Source organism: Argentina silus (genome assembly GCF_951799395.1).
Source record: "Argentina silus genome assembly, chromosome: Y".
Classification (NCBI taxonomy): Eukaryota; Metazoa; Chordata; class Actinopteri; order Argentiniformes; family Argentinidae; genus Argentina; species Argentina silus.
Window position 1 is genome coordinate 25,615,010 of NC_139654.1, and position 25,099 is coordinate 25,640,108.

Sequence of the window (25,099 nt, forward strand, 5' to 3'; positions counted from 1 at the left end):
TAGCGTTGTCGGGTACCTCGCTGTTGAGCCAGGTTTCCGTGAAAACCATGATGTTACAGTCCATAATCCATTTGTGTGTGGTGATCCGCAGCCGCAGTTCATCCATTTTGTTCGCCAGGGAACCAGGGCCGGTTCTAGGAATGCACATATGAGGGGGCAGTCAGAAATGTGAAGGGGGCATTATGCCTACACATCATGTGCCAGCACTTTTTTTTTTTATAACAGTGTTTTCTTCACGGCATGGGCTGTTAGCTGTGTGTCCAGCCCTCAACCTGGAGAAGTGGATTGCACTCTGTCAGGCCTCTACCCTAAGACCTGTCCAACTTGGGTGTCCCACCTGAAGACTAAAGCTCCTGCTGATATAGCTCTTAGGGTCACTGAGGCACACAAACCCCCTGACCACAATAAGGTGGCAATCCCTCAGGGGGAAAACTGAAAAATAAAAAGTAAAATAAAATATCCTTCATCCAGATTTTAACAACCAACAACATAACATTTATCTGGATGGTCTAATTCTCAAATACATTTGAACCTAAAGGAAATACTTTTCACTATAATCAATATTTACAAAACTGAAAGGTAGTCTTATGAAAAAAATAAAATAAACAAGCATCACAAGTTCTCAAACTAATTTGTCCAACACAACAGATACAGAGCAGAACATATAACACACATAACTTTTTTCTTTTTTTCTTCTTTTTTGGGGTTTTTATTTATTTATTAGCAACTTAATAACTAAAATCTCCTCCTTTCTCTCCATCTCACTATTTTTTCTCTCCACTCCACTCTACAACTCCACTCTACTCTACAACACCAGTCTCCTGTTTCCCTTTGCAAAAACTCTCACAAATTCATCCATATCCAAGTTACTTGTTATAGACTTCTCATGGGCCAAGATCACCAAATGTCTCTTTCGCTTGTGTAGCATGGTGCGACGATAGGGGGTTAGGACCCGTGACAATGTGGAGAAGGAACTCTCACACGATGCCGAAGACACACCAATTACCATGGCTGTTACATACAATTTATGTAACTCGGGAAAGGCTTCCTTGTACTCCTGCAGGTGTTTAGAGACAGTGGATAGGTCTGTTTCATTTGGACATTTCTTGAGCAACATCTGTTTTGCCACAAGAATTTCATTTTTTAGATCATCTGCCACAGTACCAGCCAGCACAGCCAGAGGATGCAACAGGGTTGAATCTAGAAATGCGCTGGATTTGGGTGCAAGACTAGATATGGCTTTCATCAGCTCAACGTTCTTCTGAGAAAATCTATTCTCCATTTCTGAAATGGCCCTGTCAAGGATGTTGAGCAGAGATCTTTTCAGAGACTGAGGGGGGGAAATGGTAGGATCATCCGAGTCTGTATGGCCCACAGTTGAGAGCACAACACTTTGACCAAGGCGTTTGCTCATTGTCCTCCTTCTCTTTGGAGGCTGTGAATCATCCCCAGCAGCTGACTGAGATGACTCTCCCCAATTCTAATCTTCACGGATGCTTTTTAAGGACTCCAGTGCTGCACCAACAACCTCAGAAGCACTGCACATATCCACAGACTGAGACTGTAGAATTGCATTTGCTGGTTTCAAGACACCAAGCACCCGCACTAGAAACTTTCCAGTCTCAAAGAAGTGATGCCTCTTAATTTGACATAGCAGGCCTGATGCCTCGGTGCACAGGTCAACAGCAGCACCATCATCCTCTGTCATCTCAGATAGGATACTGAGAATATGGTCTTGATTGTCAACAATGCACCATGTCACCTCATAGTGGCTTGTCCATCGGATTTCAAGCAGCCTTTTAAGGTTAGGTGCATTATATTTCTCAGACACATAGTGGTGCTGAAAAAACTTGTACAGTGAACTTGAGAGGTCGAAAAATCTCTTTGCACATGGTTCACTCTGGATGGCATGCACAACCACTAAGTGCAGCTGGTGGTTGTAGCAGTGGATGTATGGGATATACCTAGAAAGCTTATTTTGGAGCAGAGCTTGTACACCACCTCTTATCCCACTCATCACAGAAGCTCCATCATAACACTGGCTAAGTATGTTGTCAGCACTGTAGCCAGTATCAGAAAGGTGTGTATCTCAGACGTGATGTACTCTGCATCAAGTTGATGCAAGTCAAGCAACCCAATAAGATGCTCCTCTGGCATGGAATTGCTGACAAATCGAATCATCACAGACACATTTTCCACATTGCACCTGTCCCTGGTCCCATCACTTTTGAGGCAAAACCCTGCAGAATCAGCATTTTCATATTTTTTCCTGACCTCTCCAAGCACCATGTCTGCCAGTGTTTGAATCATTTTGTTTTGGATATCCTTAGATGTGTATTTTGCATTCTTTGGGATACCCTTAACAATGCTTGCTAGCTTCTCATCCTTCTCTATTGTATACTCCATGAATTTCAGAAAAAGACCTGAAGCAACATCATCACCAGCTGCATCATGTCTCAAAGTTTCTGCAGTCCCACGGATCCCCAACTCATTCACACAGAGAAACTTAACAGCACTGCCCACACTCTTGACATAGTAATGATTTTTTTCAAGTTGGGTTTTACCAACCAACAGGGAGTCAACAGTCCCCCCTGTAGCCTCTCTGCTTTTGTGCTGAGTCCAGGTGGTGGAAGAGTGCACATGGTTGTGGCTGGACATATGCCTATGTAGCCCCTTGTCTCGTTCAAGTGCTGCTTTCCAGTTGTTAAAACCAGTTAGGGTGAAAACAACATCCCTCTCATTAGCAGTGCTGCCATATTTGCGACAGGGGAAACAGAAGCATGCGTCTCGCACAACAGAGTACTCCAGCCATGGTCGTGTGCGGTACCAGGCAGGATTGAATGATCTTAATGTAGCACCAAATGCACGCTTTGGGTAGCTACCCAGTATTGGCTGGGATGGTGCATTGACATTTAAGTCACTAGGTAGCTGAGCAAGGGGTTTTGGGGCAGCACATGTTGAGGGAGGAGGAACAGGAGAAGCAGTGCTTGCTGATGGTACAGGTGGATTTATGCTAGCTGCTGCTTCTGATGCACTGGTACTAGCAGCAGTATCACTGCTACTGCTTTTAGTACATGCAGGAGCAACACTTGTTTTGAACGCTCTGAAAAAAGGATGCATCTCGCAGCATTAACTCTCTCTTTGTGAGCTGCTGGAAGCTGGAGTGCAAAGTGAGTAAGTTTTGAGAAAACCGCAGTAATTATATCCCTTAGCAGTCTGAAACAAAACTGTGCAGAGCCAGAGGCTGGGGCGGGGCTTCACGTAGGGGTCTGGCAGACACAGCTCATTGTCCTCAGTAGTGATGGGCATTCCGAGTCTTTTCGAGGAGCCGGATCTTTTGGCTCCGTTCACTAAAAAGAGCCGTTCATTTGGCTCTTCGTTCACTTATAGTTCCGGTTTTTCGAAAAAAATGCAGTTTGATTTTCCACTTACGTACTGTGAGTGTCGGACGCATACGACAGTGCTGCCACGGTGTCCGTGACATTTCTATGGTTTTATTTAGTGTAATGTATAGGCCTATGTTTATTGATTAATGTGTTATATTAGTTATTAATTACCCACAGTTTAATTAAATACGACTAGATCACTTCATCCTTCAACTATGATACTAATGTGATATAAAAATGGAAATGCTTTAATGGAAATGCTCCCCTTGCACATATTGCATACTGCAGTTGATGCATCTTTACAGGTGAAAAAGGTCCAAATGATACTTCGTTTTCTATTGTCACTCATGTTATCTTCTTCTTAGCGTCTTTGCTTCACGTGCATCTCGGAGAATATGCAAATTAAGGTGACTTAATTCAAATCTAGGGGTAACCTGTAATTCGATACTCATGGACAAATCTCGCCAAAGGGGTATCCTATGTGTAATTCGACACTCATGGCCCTTAGTTCTGATTTGTTCATCGGACATGGACTTGAACGTAATACTTTATTTGGCTTTACAGGAATTTGTTTAGCACTTATTATAGCCTACTGCAATATATTGTAACGACCCTGTGTAAGGCCCGTTAGCAGCTCCGCCAAGTGAGTTAACTCTCTTGGTGTTGTGGCTAGCGCGGCCGGTTTGTAAGCGGAAGGTTGCGAGTTCGATACCCGCTTAGGGCAAGCTGCTCTACCCCGCCGTTCGTTACATTGGTGTCAGAAGTGGGATGGCGCCCGTGAGGCCATCGGAGAGGCGTGTCCACGTGAGAGACTTGTATAGTGAAGCGTGAGGGCACGCTCTCCCGAACGGAGGGGATAGTGTAACGACCCTGTGTAAGGCCCGTTAGCAGCTCCGCCAAGGGAGTTAACTCTCTTAGTGTTGTGGCTAGCGCGGCCGGTTTGTAAGCGGAAGGTTGCGAGTTCGATACCCGCTTAAGGCAAGCTACTCTACCCCGCCGTTCGTTACAATATGTAATACTAGCCTAATTGCACAGCTCATGTAAGTGACAGATCATGACAAATTTAAGTGTGCTTACAAAACAATAGCATTACACAAATAAATAAATTCTACACCGTTATTATATAACATTTTATAGAGCTAATCCAGCCGGCATAGAATGATATAGAATAGACAGTGACAAAAAAAAAATTAATACACAAGAAATACGCTATTATTTGGTACTTCATTTTTTATTTTATTCTTTACAGAATATTCGCATATGATTTACTTGAGAGAAAATAATGTCTTGTCAGCTGTCAGTTTCAAGACTGAAGTGTCGTATGACGTTGAGTTTCCATAGAGTGTATCAGCAAATTAACGCGTTGAGACTGGTTCAAACGTAGGCACATACGAGGCGAGCTGAGTAACAAAACACTCGTTTTATTGTTTTTTACTTAGTTCACTCAACCATTGAACCTGTTAAAGAGTTGTGCTTGTGCATTTTAACATTATTGTAGCAACCGCAGCGCTCACAACGCCACTATCTGTCTGGTCACATAATGTTAGCTAACGGGGGGGAAAAGAGCCAGACCAAATGGATCGTTCACCAAAAAGAATCGGTTCCCTACGTTCACCAAAGAGAGCCGTTCAAAAAGAGCCATTCGTTCGCGAACGACCCATCTCTAGTCCTCAGTCTGTTACATGCAGCGGACAGTGTCTAGTCTGTGCTTGTGTGACTTGAGAAACACTCCCACTGGGGAAAAAACAGCAGACTATTCCCCAGTTGACTGCACAAATATATATGGATGTTATATTAACTTTTGTTTTAGTTGTTGTTAATTATTAGTTATCTCATGGGTCGCTACGACAAGTTTAGTGGAGTTTTAGCTGCTTCCTCAAAGTCTGAACCGCTCTGTCTGGAAACCTGACACCACAGTCAGGCTGCTCTTGGCTCATTTGCATACTAAGAGTGATTGGATGTTTACGGAGGGCTGAGGGGGCAGGGGAGAGGGACGATCTCTGCTGACTGCAGGCTGTGTGAAGACACGCTGCACGGAGATGAGAGATGAGGGGAAGCATTTAACTTGTGCTTTTTTCGGCGGATTTTTCACTTCTAAATTTTTGATTTGAGGGGGCAGGCCATTTGTTTGAGGGGGCGTTGCCCCCTCTTGCCCCTGCGTAGAGCCGGCCCCGCAGGGAACGAACATTGGCGAGGAAAAGGCTTGGTAGTGAGAGTCGATGTGGAGTTAGCTTGAGCCTAGCTCTCAGCCCACCTCGGCTACCACGCCTGTGTTTACGTTTCCTAGCCAGTCTGGGGTTACTTCCGGTCGGTGTAGCGGAGTTAGCTGGTCCCGCTGTTTTGGCAATCTCAGGTATTACGTTGATAAAGATGTCTGGAATGCAGGAATCGATGTCCAAAAGTTCTCGTCGGCTGTACGATATGTACGCTAAAGCGAGAATACTTTAAATAAACAAGCAAATAACCACTAATTCGCAAACTCTGGAGAGACGATCTTGATGTATGTAATTTGAGGGTATTCACATCCAAATTGGAGGAAGGGTTTAGGAATTAAAGCTCTTTAATATGCAGCCCCCTCTTTTTCAAGGGACCAAAAGTAATTGGACAATTGACTCAAAAGCAGTTTCATGGGCAGGTGTGGGCTATTCCTTTGTTATTTCTTTATCAATTAAGCAGGTAAAAGGTCTGAGTTGATTCCAAGTGTGGCATTTGCATTTGGAAGCTGTTGTTGTGAACGCACAACATGCGGTCAAAGGAGCTCTCAATGCAAGTGAAACAGGCCATCCTTACATCCTGTAAAAACAAAAAAATCCATCAGAGACATAGCTGCAACATTAGGAGTGGCCAAATCAACAGTTTGGTACATTCTGAGAAAAAAAGAACGCACTGGTGAGGGCAGCAATACAAAAAGGCCTGGACGTCCACGGAAGACAACGGTGGAGGATCCTTCACATGGTAAAGAAAAACCCCATCACAACATCCAGGAGGTAGGCATATCATTATCCAAGTCTACCATAAAGAGAAGACTTCACAAGAGCAAATACAGAGGGTTCACCACAAGGTGCAAACCATTCATAAACCTCAAGAATAGAAAGGCCAGATTAGACTTTGCCAAAAAAACATCTAAAAAAGCCAACCCTGTTCTGGAACAGCATTCTTTGGACAGATGAAACTAAGATCAACCTGTACCAGAATGAAGGGAAGAAAAAAGTATGGAGAAGGCTTGAAACGGCTCATGGTCCGGAGCATACCACATCATCTATAAAACACGGTGGAGGCAGTGTGATGGCATGGGCATGCATGGCTTCCAATGGCACTGGGTCACTAGTGTTTATTGATGATGTGACAGAAGACAGAAGCAGCCAGATGAATTCTGTCTGCTCAGATTCAGCCTAATTCAGCAAAGTTGATTGGACGGTGCTTCACAGTACAGATGGACAATGACCCAAAACATACTGCGAAACCAATCCAGGAGTTTTTTTAAAGCAAAGAAGTGGAATATTCTGCAATGGCCGAGTCAATCACCTGATCTCAAACTGATCGAGCATGCATTTCACTTGCTGAAGACAAAACTAAAGGCAGAAAGACCCACAAACAAACAACAACTGAAGACAGCTGCAGTAAAGGCCTGGCAAAGCATCAGAAAGGAGGAAACCCAGCATTTGTCCAATTACATTTGAGCCCCTGAAAATGGGGGACTGTATAAAAATGGTTGCAATTTCTAAACGTTTCATATGACATTTTTGTTCAACCCCTTGAATTAAAGCTGAAAGTTTGCCCTTCAATTGCATCTCGATTGTTTCATTTCAAATCCATTGTGGTGGCGTACAGAGCCAGAATTATGAAAATTGTGTCACTGTCCAAATATTTCCGGACCTAAATGTATATACAGTGCCTATAGAAAGTCATCATACCCTGTGAAATCTTTACCTTTTGTCACATTACACCCTGGAAATTAAAATAAATCAAATCTAACTTTTTTGAGCTGTATGTACACATTATAATCCTCATCATCAAAGTGAAAATAAAATGGACAATTATTAAAAATTAATTAGTGAAATACCTGGTTTGGTTAAGTGATCAGCCCCTTAGAGTATACCATTATAAACTTGCTCAGGTGCAACCAATCAACTTCCAGATCAAACACCAGGCTAATTGTCCCCCATCTGACATCAATTGTAGTGGTTTTGATTACTTCATAATAAAACCAGCTGTTTCTTGAGGATTCCACTACTAGAAGTGCATGGTTCTGCAAAGAATTCACTATGGTTGGAAAAGTACTTTCAAAAGGCCTCTGGGATAAAGTTGTAGGAAGGCACAAGTTAGGTGAAGGCCACACAAAATTTTTGAAGGCTTTCGCTATCCCTCTGACTACCGTTCAGAGCATCATTAAGAAGTGGAAGGCGTATGGCACCACCAACACCTTGCCTAGATCAGGCCGTCCGTCCAAACTGGATGACCGAGCCAGGAGGACATTGATCAGAGAAGCTAGAAAGAGGCCAAAGGCAACTTTGAAGGACTTACAAGTCTTTATGGCTGGGACTGGTCTGTCTGTGCATGTGACAACAATCTCACAAGCTTTACACAAAGCTGGCCTGTATGGCAGGGTAGCAAAAAATAAGCTTTTTCTGAAAAAGTGCCACACTCAGTCTCGTTTGTGCTATGCAAAAACACACCTGGAAGATTGTATTGCCATGTGGAAAAAGGTTTTATGGTCAGACGAGACTAAGATTGAACTTTTTGGACTGAACTCCAAGCGCTATGTTTGGCGAAAACCAAACACAGCACACCACCCAAAACACACCATACCTACTGTGAAGCATGGTGGTGGCAACATTATGTTGTGGGGATGTTTCTCTTCAGCGGGGACTGGGCAATTGGTCAGGATTGAAGGGAAAATGGATGCTGCCAAGTACACCCAAATTCTTGAGGACAACCTGCGTCCCTCTGCTAGACAGCTGAAGATGGGCAGGTCATTCACCTTCCAACACGACAACGATCCTAAACATACCGCCAAAAGAACAATGCAGTGGCTTAAGGATAGAAAGGTGAATGTCCTTGAGTGGCCAAGTCCGATAGAAAATCTGTGGATGGACTTGAAGAGAGCAGTCCATCGCTGCTCACCACGGAATTTGACTGAACTCGAACAATTCTACAAGGAAGAATGGGAAAATATTCTCCAATCTAGGTGTGCAAAGCTAGTAGAGACATATCCAAACAGATTAATGGCTGTAATTGCAGCAAAAGGTGGCTCTACAAAGTATTAAATCAGGGGACTGATGACTTTTCCAACCCTGTTATTCTTGTTTTTAATTTTTTATAAATTTTCAGAACTGTCGCCTTTTTTTCATTAGTTTGATGTTGTATGGCTAAATTTGTACATAAAGCTGGAAAAAGTTTTTTTTTAATGGGTTTTGATTTCAGGCTGTACGACAAATATAGTCACTATTTCAAAGGGGTATGATGACTTTCTATAGGCACTGTAGATACACTCACCGGCCACTTTATTAGGTACACCTTGCTAGTACTGGGTTGGACCCCCTTTTGTAACCCATCTGCTTCAAGGTTCGACATGTTGTGCATTCAGAGATGGTCTTCTGCATACCTTGGTTGTAACAAGTGATTATTTGAGTTACTGTTGCCTTTCTATCATCTCGAACCAGTCTGGCCATTCTCCTCTGACCTCTGGCATCAACAAGGCATTTTCGCCCAGAGAACTGTGGCTCACTGGATATTTTCTCTTTTTCGGACCATTCTCTGTAAACCCTAGAGATGGCTGTGCGTGAAAATCCCAGTAGATCAGCAGTTTCTGAAATACTCAGACCAGCCCGTCTGGCACCAACCATGCCATGTTCAAAGTCACTTAAATCACCTTTCTTCCCCATTCTGATGCTCGGTTTGAACTTCAGCAGGTCGTCTTGACCATGTCTACATGCCTGAATGCATTGAGTTGCTGCCATGTGATTGGCTGATTAGATATTTTACGTTACCGAGCAGTTGAACAGGTGTACCTAATAAAGTGGCCGGTGAGTGTATACCTCTCTTACCCTTCCTAGAAATTGCCTCATCTATGCCTGTCTGAGACTGAGCTTTTCAAGACATAAACTCTTTATCAGTGTTATCTTCAAGTAACAGTGAGTGGTCTCCTCCTATGATTGGTTCATCTCATTCTCGAGATGAGGAACTGGGCCACTATTGGGTTCACCCCTACATACTGAAGTGGTCTCTTGTGCGATGTCCAGACAAAGCCTCTTCAACTGGAGCTTCATCTGAGCTCGTTAATGATGTCTATCATTGAGTGACGCAATAGAGGTGCATTCATCTTGTCCAGATGTTGTGTCCCTTGATCTCAAAGAGTATTTTTTTTTACATTTGGCCCTAGCCTCTGTTAGATAGTTGTGTAATTTCTTCTGCAGCAACACAAAATAAAGTGATCTGAAGGTCGACATTTTTTGGAGAGGGTACTTTATTCGATGTTACAAAAAAATTATGTTTCAGGCTAGCAGGTTATCTCTCTCTCTGGGAGTCTCATCTCCCAGAGAAACTACAGTGCATTCGGAAAGTATTCAGACCCCTTAACTTTTTCCATATTTTGTTATGTTACAGCCTTATTCTAAAATTGATTAAATTCATTTTTTCCTCATCAATCTACACACAATACCCCATAATGACAAGGTGAAAACAAGTTTTTAGAAATGTTTAGTCTCTCTGCGTTATGTTGAATTCATAGGTTGCTACGAGGTGAAAGGTGAGGGGCACATGGAATATTTATCATATAATTCCAACAGTCTCATTTACATTTACGGCATTTAGCAGACGCCTTTATCCCAAGCGACTGACAACAAATACATTTGTTTAAGTAAGTGAATCATCTATCCAACAGTCATCATAAGACAAAGTAATCAATGCTCACACCAGGGGCCATTGACAGTCGTAATGCCAGAAGCCAATCTTTTTATTTTTTTATTATTATTTAATAACAGGAGAGAACTTGTACAGGGGGGAAGTGGGGGTGAAGAGGTCTCAAGGGTTGGGGTAGGGTTAGTACAGGGAGGGTAGTGGGGGTGAAGGGGTCTTAGGAAGAACTGTTAAGATGTAGCCTGAAGACAGGTTTTCAATCTATGGCGGAAGATCGGTAGTGACTCTGCAGTCCTGACAGTGGGGGGAAGCTCATTCCACCAGCGGGGCGCCAGGACAGTGAAAAGCCGTGACCGAGTGGCGCGGCCGCTGCATCCACGTAGAGGCGGCGGTGCCAGGCGGGCAGTCGAGGTGGAAGAGTGGAGTGATTGTGCTGGGGTTTGGGGGCTAACCATTGCTTGCAAGTAGGGAGGGGCTGTTCCCTTTGCCACCCCGTAGGCGAGCACCAGGGTCTTGAATCTGATGCGAGCTGCTACCGGGAGCCAGTGGAGGGTGTGGAGGAGGGGCGTGACATGGGAGAATTTGGGGAACACCAGACGAGCGGCAACGTTCTGGATGAGCTGCAGAGGTCTGATGGCGGAGGCGGGGAGTCCGGCCAAGAGTGCGTTGCAGTAGTCAAGGCTGGAGATTACAAGTGTTTGGACCAAAAGTTGTGCTGCTTCTCTGATGAGGAATGGGCGTATCCTTCTGATGTTGTAGAGGAAGAATCTACAGGAGCATGCTGTCGCTGTGATGTTCGCCACACAGGATAAGCGGTTGTCAAGGATCACCCCAAGGTTCTTGGCTGTATGGGAGGAGGCCACAGTAGAGTTCTCTACTGTGATGGAGAAGTCTTGGAGAGGGCAGGCTTTCCCTGGGAGGAAGAGCAGCTCAGTCTTGTCAAGGTTGAGCTTAAGGTGGTGGGCTGACATCCAAGCAGAAATGTCTGCAAGACATGCCGAGACACGTGTTGCCACCTGTGAGTCAGAAGGGGGGAAAGAGAGAAAAAGTTGAGTGTCATCTGCGTAGGTGTGGTAGGAGAAACCATGTGAAGAAATTACAGCGCCAAGAGATTTGGTATAGAGAGAGAACAGTAAAGGCCCAAGGACAGAGCCCTTGGGGGACCCCAGTGGTGAAGGCTCGTGGAGAGGACAGCGATCCTCTCCACGTCACCTGGTAGGAGCGACCGGGCACGTAGGATGCAAACCAGGAGAGTGCAGAGCCAGAGATGCTCAATTCTGAGAGGGTGGAGAGAAGGATCGGGTGGTTTACTGTGTCGAAAACAGCGGACAGGTCCAGAAGAATGAGAACAGAGGAGAGGGAGGAAGCTCGAGCAGAGTGGAGGGCCTCCGTGACAGCGAGGAGAGCAGTTTCAGTAGAGTGCCCAGCTTTAAAGCCGGATTGGTGAGTGTCGAGGAAGTTGTTCTGAAGGAGGTAGTTAGACAATTGGTTAGAGACAGCATGTTCAAGGGTTTTAGATAATAGTTAATGTAGATAATGTAGTTATGGACAGCAGACGGGTCAAGAGTTGGTTTCTTGAGAAGAGGCTTGACTCTGGCTGTCTTGAAGGCAGGGGGGACAGATTCTGTGGATAGAGAGGAATTGATTAAAGTGGTAAGTAAGGAAAGGAGGTCTTTGGAGATGGATTGGAGAAGGGGGGAGGGGATAGGATCGAGGGGGCAGGTGGTTGCCCACTTGGATGTGACCAGTTTTAGAACATCGTCAGGGGAGAGGGGGGAGAAATCTAATAAACCAGAGACTGGGTGTTGCACAGTGGGTTTGGGAGGAAAGGTAGCGGTGTTGGTGAGAGGTAGAGGGAAAGAGCTGCTAATGTCATCAACCTTCTTTTCAAAGTAGGTGACAAAGTCATCCGCAGACAGGGAGGTGGGTTGAGGAGTGAGAAATGTGGAGAACAGTTTCCTTGGGTCAGAGGCAGAGGGTTGAATTTTGGAATGGTAGTAAGATGCTTTAGCAGCTGATGCAGATGAGGTGTAGTTGAGGAGGAGAGAGAGATACAGGTCTAGGTCAACACGGAGGCCAATTTTTCTCGATTTCCTCTCAGCTGCCTGGAGCCCTATTCTACAAGCTTGCAGGGTTTCAGACAGCCAGGGAGCGTGTGGAGTGGATTGTGCCGGCCTTGAGATCTGTGGACAGAGAGAGTCGAAGGATGAGGAAAGAGAGGACAGGGGGGTGGAGGAAGCTCCATCAGTGGATAGAAGAGAGAAGGATTCAACAGAGGGTAGGGAGGATAAGACAGAGGAAGAGAGAGCGGTGAGTGAGAGGGTGCGCAGGTTGCGACGATAGGATACAGTATGGGTAGAGACTGACTTGGAGGGGGAGGATTTGAGAGGAAGGGAGAAGGATACAAAATGATGATCAGAAACCGGAAGAGGGGTAACAGTAAGGTTGGAGGTATGGGAGGATCTGGTGAAGACAAGGTCAAGCTGATTGCCCGCCTTATGAGTTGGAGGAGAGTGGGACAGGGTAAGGCCAAAGAGAAGGTCAAGTGCTCCAGATGAGTGAAGCTTCTCCGACTGGATGTTGAAGTCACCTAGTAGTGTGAGCGGTGTGCCGTCCTCAGGGAAGAAGTTGAGAAGGACATACATCTCATCTAAGAAATGGCCAAGCTGACCTGGTGGACGATAGATAACAACAATGTGAAGTTTGACAGGGGAGGTGACAGAAACAGCATAGAATTCGAAGATGGATATGGACAGATGTGACAGGGGAAGGACATTATGTGACCACTTAGGCGAGATGAGGAGTCCTGTGCCTCCTCCTCGACCAGAGAGTCTAGGGGAATGAGAAAAGGCATCAGAGAGGGCTGCCGGAGTAGCTGTGTGATCCAGTGTAATCCATGTCTCTGTGAGAGCAAGGAAGTGGAGAGACATGAAGCAGGCATAGGCTGAGATATCCTCTGCTCCTCCTGTGACAGTGAGGTTGTGGTCAGTTGAGCATGGTGGGTAGATTAGATTGGAAGGGTTGTGAGAGGGGGTGTAGCGTCGATGTGTCCTCCTGATGGATGAAATAACAGGAATGGGGAGGAAGCACATTGTGATATGTCGGTATAGAGAGAGAGGGTTTGTGGGAAATACAAGATCTAGGTAGCACTCAGTACACTCAGAGTATGAAAAACAGTAGTAAAAAAAGTAGTAGAATAAAAATACTTTGTAGTTTGGCCTTCCTCTCAGGCCTTCCTTGATGGAGTCCACAGATAGACTCCTTCTTCTTCGTGTCAGGCGTCTTCATGTCAGGAGGCTGTCGCTCTGCGATCGTCACGATATAAATGCGGATTCTGTGATTGCTGATGACTAGCAGGGTAGCAGCCCCTCCCACCTGATGATCAGTTAACGACCAGACAGGTTTCACCACTCACTCAATCCCAAATGTATTAGTCCTGGTCCAAGGTGAGCAGGAGTTAAATACCTTGCAGGATAGTGTTAGGCCCTCCCACTGGAGATTGACAGCACTTCACAGCAATTGACTTCAAACAGATGGCTTCCAATAGAAACTAGGTTCTGAGTTTAAGGCAGGATAGCCACAGCAAAATAAACAAGCTACCAACAGCACACTGACTTTAAACAAGATTAAACTAATTTACTTAGACTGGAGAACAGGCTTCACCACTCACTCAATTCCAAATGTATTAGCATATGCAACACATTTGTTTCATGTTATTGTAACCTGTTACAATATTTTCTGCATTGTCCCTGACAAATAAACTAATAAAGTTAATATAAATAATATAATAAAGTATATCTCAGATTATAAGGATTTTGACTTTGGTTCTAAATATCAATTTTTTGAACAACATTACTTATTTCAGACCACAATTGCTGTATATTAATATACTTGTACTTAGAACATGGATTTTCATCTTAGAATTTACTGGAGGGGTCTTTAATAACAGAGTGTGTGACTAGAGTATCTGTCTAACTGTTGACGGAGTGGGAAGTGTGAAAACGTGTCCGTTTATTTGAAGGAGAAGACAAACTACTTCTTACTTTTAGCTATTTATTTATATGTCAGAATTCCAAGCTTGTACAAGGACCATTTTTGGCGAAGAAAATCACAGTCAGCAAGCTGTTAATCTGTAACCAACCTTCCAAAAATGGATACATTCAAAAAGTCACACAAAGCATTTACAGTAAACAAAGTGATTGTGATTGGCTATTTGGTTGGGGAGGAGCCGTGGTTTAGACTTGGCTCTCCCTCGTTGGTTCACGGGCTGGTCCCACCCCCTTGACACACGATCCGTTCCACCGAGAGATATTGCCCTGCTGAAGAAAACACATACCTACTCTGATTTGTCCTTCCCTATTCTAGTATTTTTCCACTCAACTTTTTTGTGTATGCGTGTGTTGCATCATCCTTCTTGATGACCTGACTTAACCTCTTTAGCACACTGCAGTAATGTATTTTTCTTATAGCAATAATAAACTGTTTTTATAAAAATAATTTCTCAACAAACCCTCCTTTCACACCTTTTAAGGTGTGAACCAAAAATAAACTGTTTTTTATTAAATAAATTCTCAACAGAAGTGAATGATGAAATTTCATAAAGAGGAATGAAAGACAGCTTTTCTACCAGTTGCTCTCAAATAGTCCCCTCTAACCCTATCTCCTTCACCTCTCTCTCTCTGTGTGAGTGAGTGTGTGTGTGTGTGAGAGAGAGAGAGAAGGATTAGATTGGGTGCGACTGTGTGAGTTGAGTCATTGTTACAGATACTGTACAGCCCAGGGCACTGTACTTAGGAGCAGTCCAAAAACGAATCGATACACTCTAAAACCCTACATAAAAACAACAGACTATGAAGGGCTTGATTTGATAATATTGCAAAGGCCACATCATTTAAATCTGGCTAGATAAGAAAATAAACGGGCTAATGATGAGAGAAACAACATCACTAAAAACAAACAAGTGTATTTTTTCAGCATGTTGGCGACTCTATTCACCCCCTGCTCACAGAAAGGGTTGTGTTGCCCGCTTGAGGCGGCGTGCGGGAAGGCATGCGGATATGGAACAGCACAGAAGCACCTCTCTCCCCCTCTCCGTGTGTCAGATAGCTACACCCTCAAAAGCTACAGCAAAAAATAGATCCCTCCATCTCTCCCCCTTCTCTCTCAACCCTCTCTCTCACCAGCCCTGCCTCTCTCCCTTCTGTCAAGCTCATTCCAGTGACGTCTGAGAAAGAGCCGACCAAGAAAAGACTCCTCGTTATGATCCATAAAGGGCTGGCGCACTGGACTAAGCTGCGATTCTAAGCCGAACAGAGGTAGTTTTCGCTCCTCTCTTTTGCCTGAGCCGCAGTGGGAGGAGGAGAGAGAGAGAGAGAGAGACCCAACAGTGCAAAACTAAGGTGAGTGGTATGTGTGTTTCTGTGTGTGTATGCTTATTTGTATTGCATAACCTTGGATCTAGCTATCTGATCAATGAGCATTTGTTTCCTTATCCAACGGTTTCCTGCCGATGTCAAGACGAAAGCAACTGCAGTATACATGGCATGTATTCCAAAAGCCTCTTGCTTGACCTCTCATTATCTATTACTTGTCATTTCCATTAGATTCAAAATATGTTTTAATTTAATTATCTTTAGTCTGTTTTTTCAGTCGCAATGTATTTCCTTGTGGATATTTTCTTTGACGATTGGTATACCAGGTATGATGCTATCAAGCCTGTGGTTAGCAGGGATGTTGGGGCTTTGTGCTATAGCCTATAGCTCATTCATATGCGTATCTCTCCCTCTCTCCCCCTTTTCTCTCTTTCTCTCCACAGCCCGTTAACGGAAGACACCTGGGACTGCCAGTCTCCCTCACACCGAACACACAGGAGATGTGAAGTTGGATCCCATTAACCTAAGTAGGTACCATACGGAATACACCCGGGATGTTCTGGGGTACACATGTGTTACCTCCACCTGTGGGACGTGAATGGGAAGGAGGCTGGCGTGAAACGATAGGACCCTTATTCATGTTTTTATTTACACTGTGGGATTATGTGGGATTTTGACATGTTTTTTTTCTTCCTCTCCTCTGTGTCTTTTGGACATTTTGATTTCAGCAACACCTGATAAATGGACAGCGACAGTGAATGATTGTCAGCACCCGTTTTGCACGGACAGAGAGAGAGAGAGAGAGAGGGTGCTAAGAGTTGGAGTCAGGACACATCCAATGTGCCCTATTCATTGGTGTGTGTGTGTGTGTGTGTGTGTGTGTCTGTGTGTGTGTGTATATATATGCACTTTATGTTCTCTCTATTCTACGGTAATAGTGACAGGAACCATCCAGCAGGTCTTTGAGGGATTTTTTTTTCATTTTCCCCTCGGGTGTCTTTTTTATTTAGCTAAGACCTAAAATGACGAGGGGCTAACAGAATGTACGCCCTGTGAGTCCGACAAAACACACACCCAGCACGGTGAACTGTGTGACAGTATAAAGCAGTGCTTGCTCCTCTTAGTTTTTTGGTGTTCTATAATCAACCTCCCTTCAATTATCAAATATAATAGTATACTGGGATGCGCCTGGGGTAAACTGGGCAACTGCCTGTTAACAATCAAATTTGCATTATATTATGCAGATACGTGGATATAGCCTAACACTGTTCAGTTTATTTACAAATAATATGTTCTTATCTAACTTGTAGACGTACCCTTCGATACAACTTTGACAATAACACTAATCTAATGAACATTGTGTCACAAATGAATATCTTTTGAAGTTGTTTTGATTTAATTGAGCTTTGATTAATTTGGACTAGCGCCAAATGTCCCTCCAAATGTTTTCTAAACCTTGAACGACGGTGACACACACTTCCCCTGTCCGTTGTCCCCGTTAACGGGCTATAGCTCACTAGGAAACGATTAATCTGCCGAAACCATTCATTAATTTTCACTACAACAAGGTGAGCTCTGTGATCCAACGGGATCTTTCTCACTCGCTTGGTTCCTCTCTCTAACCTCACTATCACTTTGTGCATGTGTGTGCGTCCATGTGCATGTCTGTGTTCCCTCTCCTGCTCTCTTCTCCCCAACCCTCCACTCATTCTCTCTCTCTCTCTCCTGCTACAGTGCTGTGAAGTGGCTTGCTGAAGCCGTGACTTCATCAAAGGTCTCAGTGAGGATGCTGTGGGTTACCTTACTGAGCACCATAGCCTTAGGATGGACCACCCCTATCCCACTGTTGGAGGACTTGGAGGAGATCGACGAGTCCTGCTTCGAGCCATGCTACTGCAAGGTCAAAGAGGGCGTCTTTCACATTCACTGTGACAGCAAAGGATTTACAAATGTTAGCCAGATCTCCCAGACATGGACTCAGCCCTTCAAACTGAATTTGCAGAGGAATTCCATGCGGAAGCTCTACTTTAACAGTTTTCTGCACCTCAACAATGCAGTGTCGATCAATCTCGGGAATAACGCATTGCAGGACATCTATGCCGGTGCGTTTCACGGACTGGGGATTCTCAAACGTCTGTTCCTGCACGAGAATAAACTAGAGGTTTTTCGTAATGACACATTTGTAGGACTAGAGAGCTTGGAATACCTACAGGCAGATTACAACGTCATCAAACAGATTGAGAGCGGAGCGTTCAGACACCTCCACAAACTCAGAGTGCTCATCCTAAATGACAATCTGATACCGGTGCTCCCCAGCTACTTGTTCAGGTCGCTGTCACTTACACACCTGGACCTTAGAGGAAACAGGTTAAAGACGTTGCCTTATAAGGGCATGCTGGAATATGTGGGGCGGAGTTTGATGGAGATACAGCTGGAGGAAAATCCGTGGAACTGCACTTGTGAAATTGTACAGCTGAAAACTTGGCTAGAGAGAATTCCCTACACTGCGCTTGTCGGAGAGATCACGTGCGAGTATCCATTCCACTTCCATGGTAAAGATTTACGAGAGATCAAACGTAGCGAGCTCTGTCCATTACTCTTCGACTCAGATATCAAGGCTATACTGGGAAGCCCCCGGTTGCCGTTCAATAACGAAAACATGTGGCCGACAAAACGTTCCTCGATGCTGTCATCATTTCATAATACTGCCTCATCCGTGGAGTATAAAGAGAGGCATGTCAAACCTACCAAACGGCCTCGTCCCACCAAAACCCCCCCCACCCCTCATAGCATCTACCCATGCCTAAACCAGCCCCCCATTGCAGGCTATCAGACCCGTCCACCTATCCCTATCATCTGCCCTGCTGGATGTACTTGCAATCTTCATATCAATGACCTGGGCCTTACAGTCAACTGTAAAGAGAAGGGCTTTCATAACATCTCTGAGCTCCTACTAAGGCCCCTAAATGCCAAGAAGCTCTACCTGAGCGGGAACCTAATACAGCAAATCTACCGATCAGATTTCTGGAACTTTTCCAGTCTGAATTTACTGCACTTGGGAAATAACCGAATATCATATGTCCAGGAGGGTGCGTTTATCAACCTGCCCAACTTAAAAGGTTTATATCTGAATGGGAATGACATCAAGAGGTTAACTCCCGGAATGTTCCGGGGCTTACAGACATTGAGTTATCTTTATTTTGAGTATAATGTGATACGTGAAATTCAGCCAGCATCCTTCTCTCTCATGCCCAGTCTCCAACTCGTTTTTCTTAACGATAACCTCCTTCGTTCGCTCCCGACAGACACCTTTGCAGGCACTAGCCTGGCACGCCTCAACCTACGCAACAACTACTTCCTGTCCCTGCCCGTGCACGGAGTCTTAGAACATCTGGATTCCATTGTCCAGATCGATCTCCACCAGAATCCTTGGGACTGCTCCTGTGACATCATCCCCCTCAAAACCTGGATGGAGAAGCTGTCTTCTGTTATTGTAGTCGGTGACGTCATCTGCAAAACCCCTGAGTTTGCGTTCGGGAAGGATCTACGGTCATTGGATTCTGAGGTCATCTGTCCGGAGTTTAAATACTCGTTGGGCCCCTCCCAGGCCCTCCTACCTGGTAGTGATGACCTAACTACTGGTAGCTCGGGTCTAGGGGAGGCTGGGGGGAGGGGAGCACTGCCTCTCTCTGTCCGCATCCTTAGCCTCCTTATTCTGTTCATCTTGGCTGTGTTTGTAGCTGCGGGGCTATTCGTGTTTGTCCTCCGGCGCCGGAAGAAGCTACCCTTCCGGAAACGTTCTGAAATGGACCTCACCGGAATCCAGATGCAGTGCCGCAAACTTGAAGACCCGCCAAGGCAGACCAGCGGCTGTGGTGAACCGGAAAAACCTCCTGGTGTGAACACACACTCTCATGCTGGCCACACACACACTCATGGTCACATACATGATTATATCCCCCATCCAGTGACTCAGATGTGTAACAACCCCATCTATAAGCCCAGAGAGGGAGAGATAGGGGAGGACGAGGAGGGTCGGCAGTTTTCAGAAACGAAAGAGAACAACAGTAACTACAGAACCCTCTTAGAGAAAGAGAGGGAATGGACCCTGGCTGTGTCCAACTCTCAGCTCAATACTATTGTCACAGTAGACCACACTACCAGTGATCTAAAGGGATTTTACGAGAATGGAGGGCTCTGTCCCACGGTAATAGACAGCCAGAGAGCCACGCCGACCATTGGGTTTGTAGACTGTCTCTATGGAATGGTACCAAAACTAAAGGACATGCATGTGGCTCACGCGCACCGACCTGATTTACAGCAGGATGTCCAGCTGAAGGAGACATTACTATTCACAGTGAGGAAAGGCTACTACCCCGACCCCTCCCAAATCGATTATCTCGAGTTAAGGGCCAAACTCCAAACCAAGCCGGATTACCTCGAAGTCCTGGAGAAATCATATCGGTTCTAACACCTAACCCACAGAGAATATACAGTGCCCTCCATAAGTATTGGAAAGAGGAAACATTTTGTTTTCTTTTAGCTCTATACTCTAACAGTTTGGATTTGAAATCAAACAATTACAATGGGGTCAAAGTAGAGATTCTCAGCTTTAATTCTATGGGTTGTTTTTTTTCAGATTGGGTTCACCATTTCGAAAGTACAACCATTTATTAAATATACTCCCCCTATTTCAGGGCTCCAAAAGTATTTGGAGAAAAAAATCATCACATAATGTCACAGAATAAAGTACTCTTTATTCTATGTTTAGTATTCTGTCGACAATCCTTTGCAATCCTGAAGTCTGCGACCCACTGACCTCACCAGACGCTGAGTATATTCTTTGGTTATGCTCTGCCAGGCCTGTACTGGAGCCATATTCTGGTTTAGACCTTTTAGCCCTGAAAAACTCACTAGTTGCTATGGCAGTATGTTTGGGGTCATTGTCTTACTATATGATGAAGCGCCATCCAATGCATTTGGAGGCATTTGCTTATACTCGACCAGACAAGATGTTTCTGTACATTTCAGCATACATTCTGCTGCTGTCAGCAGTAACATCAGCAGTAACATCATCAATCAAGTTAGCCAGCTGTTCTTGTGGCAGCTATACATGCCCAAACCAATTTGCAATCACTCTGGTACATGATAATATTTGTCTTATCTGACCGTTTTCCAGACCTCTGCAGGCTTTTTAGGTACTTTCTAGCAAACTGTAACCTTTTTAGCAAACTGTAACTAGTGATTTGCACCTTGCAGTGAAGCGCCTGCAGTTCGGCTGGTGATGTATTCTGCGGATGGTAGTCTCTGACACATTGACGCCTACCTCCTGGAGAGTGTTCCTGATCTGTGGGACAGTTTTTTTTGTTTTTTTTCTTAATTATGGTGAGCATTCTTCGGTCATCCACTGTGATGCCGAAGTGCCTTTTTTTCAGAGTAGCCAACAATGTTAGCAACCCTTATTTTTGTATACATAACAGATTGTTCTATATGCCCAGGAGGGACAGAGAGAGAGGAGAGACGCAACGGGAGATTAAAACATCCAAAATGATATTCTATCCAAACCGAGAAACCCTTTACGTGCAAAATGAACCGGAGCAGGACGTATCCTTGCATGGGGCTTGTGTTTCTGTCCCTCTATCTTTCACGTGGATGTACCAAATGCCAGGGCTGTGCACATGAAGTTTGTACAAAATTAATAAAAAAAATAAATAAAAAAAAATGAATTGCAGTTTTCTGCATGCACTCGCTCCACTGCAGGAACGAGGGATTTGCTCAGAAATGTCACTCACATATTAACAGAGATGGTCCAACGCATTACAGTTCAGTGTTCTATTTAATTTAATATATTATTATCATGATTATTATTACAGAGGACTATAAAGGGGTGCTTCTCTGAAGGACATGCCCGCCCAAGGATGATAAACGTTTGTGAATTTATTATATTAATAACTCAATGTTTTCTGGAATTCCACACACTTTCTTGAGAACCATTGCTTCTGGATTATCATCATCACCACTAATGGCTTTGTAGGAGGCACTTTGAATGTTTTCTCTCACACAAAGATTTGAAGAAAAAAATTGCATAGATGTGTTCTGTAATTTCAGTGAAAAGATTAATTGTAAAGGTAATGTTAAATCAATGTACAGTGATTATGCGTCTGGTATAGCCTTCTTAATAAAAACAAACTATTCAGTCAAATGAAAAGGGTGCCACCACGGAACGTTTGTGAAGAACGGTGGCACTACTACCGTTGGGTATGGCACTACTGCTGTGTGCACTGCAGAATGATACATCAATTCGTGGTGGCCTGCAGAACTTGATGTGTGTAACAATAATGTGAATTTGCTGCTGCCCTACAGAAATGTGGGGTATAGTCTGATACGGAAACTACAACTACAGCTGTCGATTTCCTAGAGTCCATGAACGATCTTTGTAGGAGAGTTATAAGGAGAGAGTGAACCAATGAATGAATGAAGCAGACATCTTCATTATCTAAGTTGCCTATGTGTGTATTATGTTCGCATTATAGTTTTTACATGATCAGTCATTTAACAAATTATTTTGAAATGGGCGAGAGAAATGCTGTATGCTCACTGTGAACTCTCATGCGCCTCAAAAGTGGCGTTGTAGGTTTTGTCCACAAGAGAGAAACAAAGAGACGCTCAGATTCACAGGCTAGTCACCACTGGGTGATACAACTGTGACACAAGTAGACTTTTCCTAAATTACAACTAGTCCAACCACAACAAGGAGATTAATCTTTGACCAAATGAAACCCTAGATATTCCATTGAAGTCGTTTCTCAGGATTCAATCTGGTGTTCAATGAGTATGGTTTGCTTCTTTTTATTATTTGTATTTTTCCAATCCAGAAGGAACTGATTTACCATAACCATTGGAAAGTTCATAGACATCCTTTATGGATAGACATCAATATGTTCAATTACATATTTGCGAAGCTTTTGGATATGGAGAGCACTATAGTATGTACGGCAACTGTTCCAATGCAATTTAAATCAAGTAAGCTGATTATTTGTAGATTGAAATCCTTATAGCTGTTAAATTGTCCCTCGTTGGCCATGTATTAAAATACAGTATTATTTAGAAAAAAAAGAAAAAAGGGAGGATTTTTAATAGTGTTGCTGCCTAAAAGGAATGTCATTGGTCAATATTGATTTGATTCATGTCTGTAATAAGTTGACTATCAATAATTCATTAGGACAGTCTGCATACTACAGTATGTTTGTGTCATCAGCATTGTTTTCCCAATCATTTGACAATCATCTTTCACACATATTGCACAGCTTTGTTGTGATTGTTCATTCATCCTCCTCAACAGGCCTGGGAATATGTCAGTGTGGTGGAAATGAACACTTTGATAACACAGTGTCAATGAATAACTTTGGCTTCAGTTGTGGACATACACTCACCGGCCACTTTATTAGGTACACCTGTTGAACTGCTCGTTAACGCAAATACTGCTTGTCAGCCAATCACATGGCAGCAACTGAATGCATTTAGGCATGTAGACATGGTCAAGACGACCTGCTGAAGTTCAAACCGAGCATCAGAATGGGGAAGAAAGGTGATTTTAGTGACTTTGAACGTAGCATGGTTGTTGGTGCCAGACGGGCTGGTCTGAGTATTTCAAAAACTGCTGATCTACTGGGATTTTCACGCACAACCATCTCTAGGGTTTACAGAGAATGGTCCGAAAAAGAGAAAATATCCAGTGAGCGACAGCTCTCTGGGCGAAAATGCCTTGTTGATGCCAGAGGTCAGAGGAGAATGGCCAGACTGGTTCGAGATGATAGAAAGGCAACAGTAACTCAAATAACCACTCGTTACAACCAAGGTATGCAGAAGACCATCTCTGAACGCACAACACATCGAACCTTGAAGCAGATGGGTTACAAAAGGGGGTCCAACCCAGTACTAGCAAGGTGTACCTAATAAAGTGGTCGGTGAGTGTATATGTATTCTACTTACCAGCAGTGCTGTTGATCGAAAGGTACTATTTTGGAACACCAGTTAGCATTTTCCTCAGAGCCACAATGCTACTGCAAGTACTACTACAGTCAAACTCTTGGTCCAGGCACTTGTGATCTCCCGCCTTGACTACTGCAATGCACTCTTGGCTGGGCTCCCTGCCTCCGCCATCAGACCTCTGCAGCTCATCCAGAATGCTGCTGCCCATCTGGTGTTCAGTCTCCCCAAATTCTCCCATGTCACCCCCCTCCTTCGCACCCTTCACTGGCTCCCGGTAGCAGCTCACATCAGATTCAAGACCCTGGTGCTCGCCTACCAGGCGGCAAAGGGAGCAGCCCCTCCCTACTTGCAAGCAATGGTCAGCCCCCAAACTCCTGCCCGATCACTCCTGGCACCGCCGCCTCGACGAGGATGCAGCGGTCGCGCTATTAGGTCACGGCTCAGTGAGCAAGGGAAAAGCTACAAGAATTCCAATGGAGATCTTCTAACTTTAGCAAAGTTATTCATAACGCTCGCTAGATAAGTGAAACTTATTGTTTAGTTGGTTGGCTACATCTGTATGGTAGACTTGGCTAGCTGGGGCTAAATAAGCTAACTAGTCACAGATAGGGACCCCCACATATCTTTATCAGCTGTTATCATGCTTATTTAATTCTATTTTCAAAAGGTTTTTGAACAGAATACCGTGTTCACTTCATCAGTAACAGCGCTACTTGGAAACTCATGAACAAAGGATGGAACACTGACTTTGAATTGTGACGGAGATTATGTCTAAAGTTGGACAGGATTGCATACTTTGGAATGGCTGTCCACTGCTAGAGAGGGGCCCTCGTTTTGTATGGGGCTTTCCCCTCGACTCACTAACGTGATGTTTAAAAGACCTTTTGGAGGTCTGGTTATTTTTTGTTTCTTGTTTTGTACCCAGATGTTCAGGTTTCTGGTGTGTTAAGTTGTTGGGATAACAATGCCATGTTAATGTACATACATAATACAACATAATAGACTCAAGTTAGTGGCCCTGAATGTAAACAGCATGAATAATCCAATCAAGTGGAGTAAAGTTATTACAAAACTGAAAAAGGCGAAAGCACATTTTTCTTCAGAAAAGGCAATATTTCCCCAAGAAGCACATCTATCACAACAAGAACATGAGAAATTGAAAATATTTGGTTTAAGAACACATTCTACAGCTCTTTTAAACAGAGTCACAAGAGGTGGGTGTCGACAGTCCATTTTGAGACGAAGTAATGGGACATTTCTTTGTATAGCTGTACATGCCAAAACCATAACACCCCTTCCATGTTTTATAAATGAGGTGGTATGCTGTACATCTTGGGCAGATTCTTTTTTCTCTAAACACTCCACTTGCAATTGCTCTGGTACATGATCATATTCATCTTATCTGTCCACAATACCTTTTCCAGACCTCTGCAGGCTTTTAGGGACTCTGTAGCAAACTGTAACCTGACCATCCTTTTTGAGGCAATTGTC

The 25,099-nt window shown here is 44.1% G+C and overlaps 1 protein-coding gene across 1 annotated transcript; it reads left to right on the forward strand.

Moving 5' to 3' along the window:
• Positions 1-17,396: 17,396 nt before the first annotated feature.
• Positions 17,397-20,087, forward strand: LOC310823778 (SLIT and NTRK-like protein 3; the record flags this gene model as incomplete). Its single annotated transcript, XM_083696627.1, has 1 exon — positions 17,397-20,087. The coding sequence occupies exon 1, from the start codon at positions 17,403-17,405 to the stop codon at positions 20,085-20,087; it is 2,685 nt and encodes an 894-aa protein (XP_083552753.1). The 5' UTR covers positions 17,397-17,402.
• Between the last annotated feature and the right edge of the window lie 5,012 nt (positions 20,088-25,099).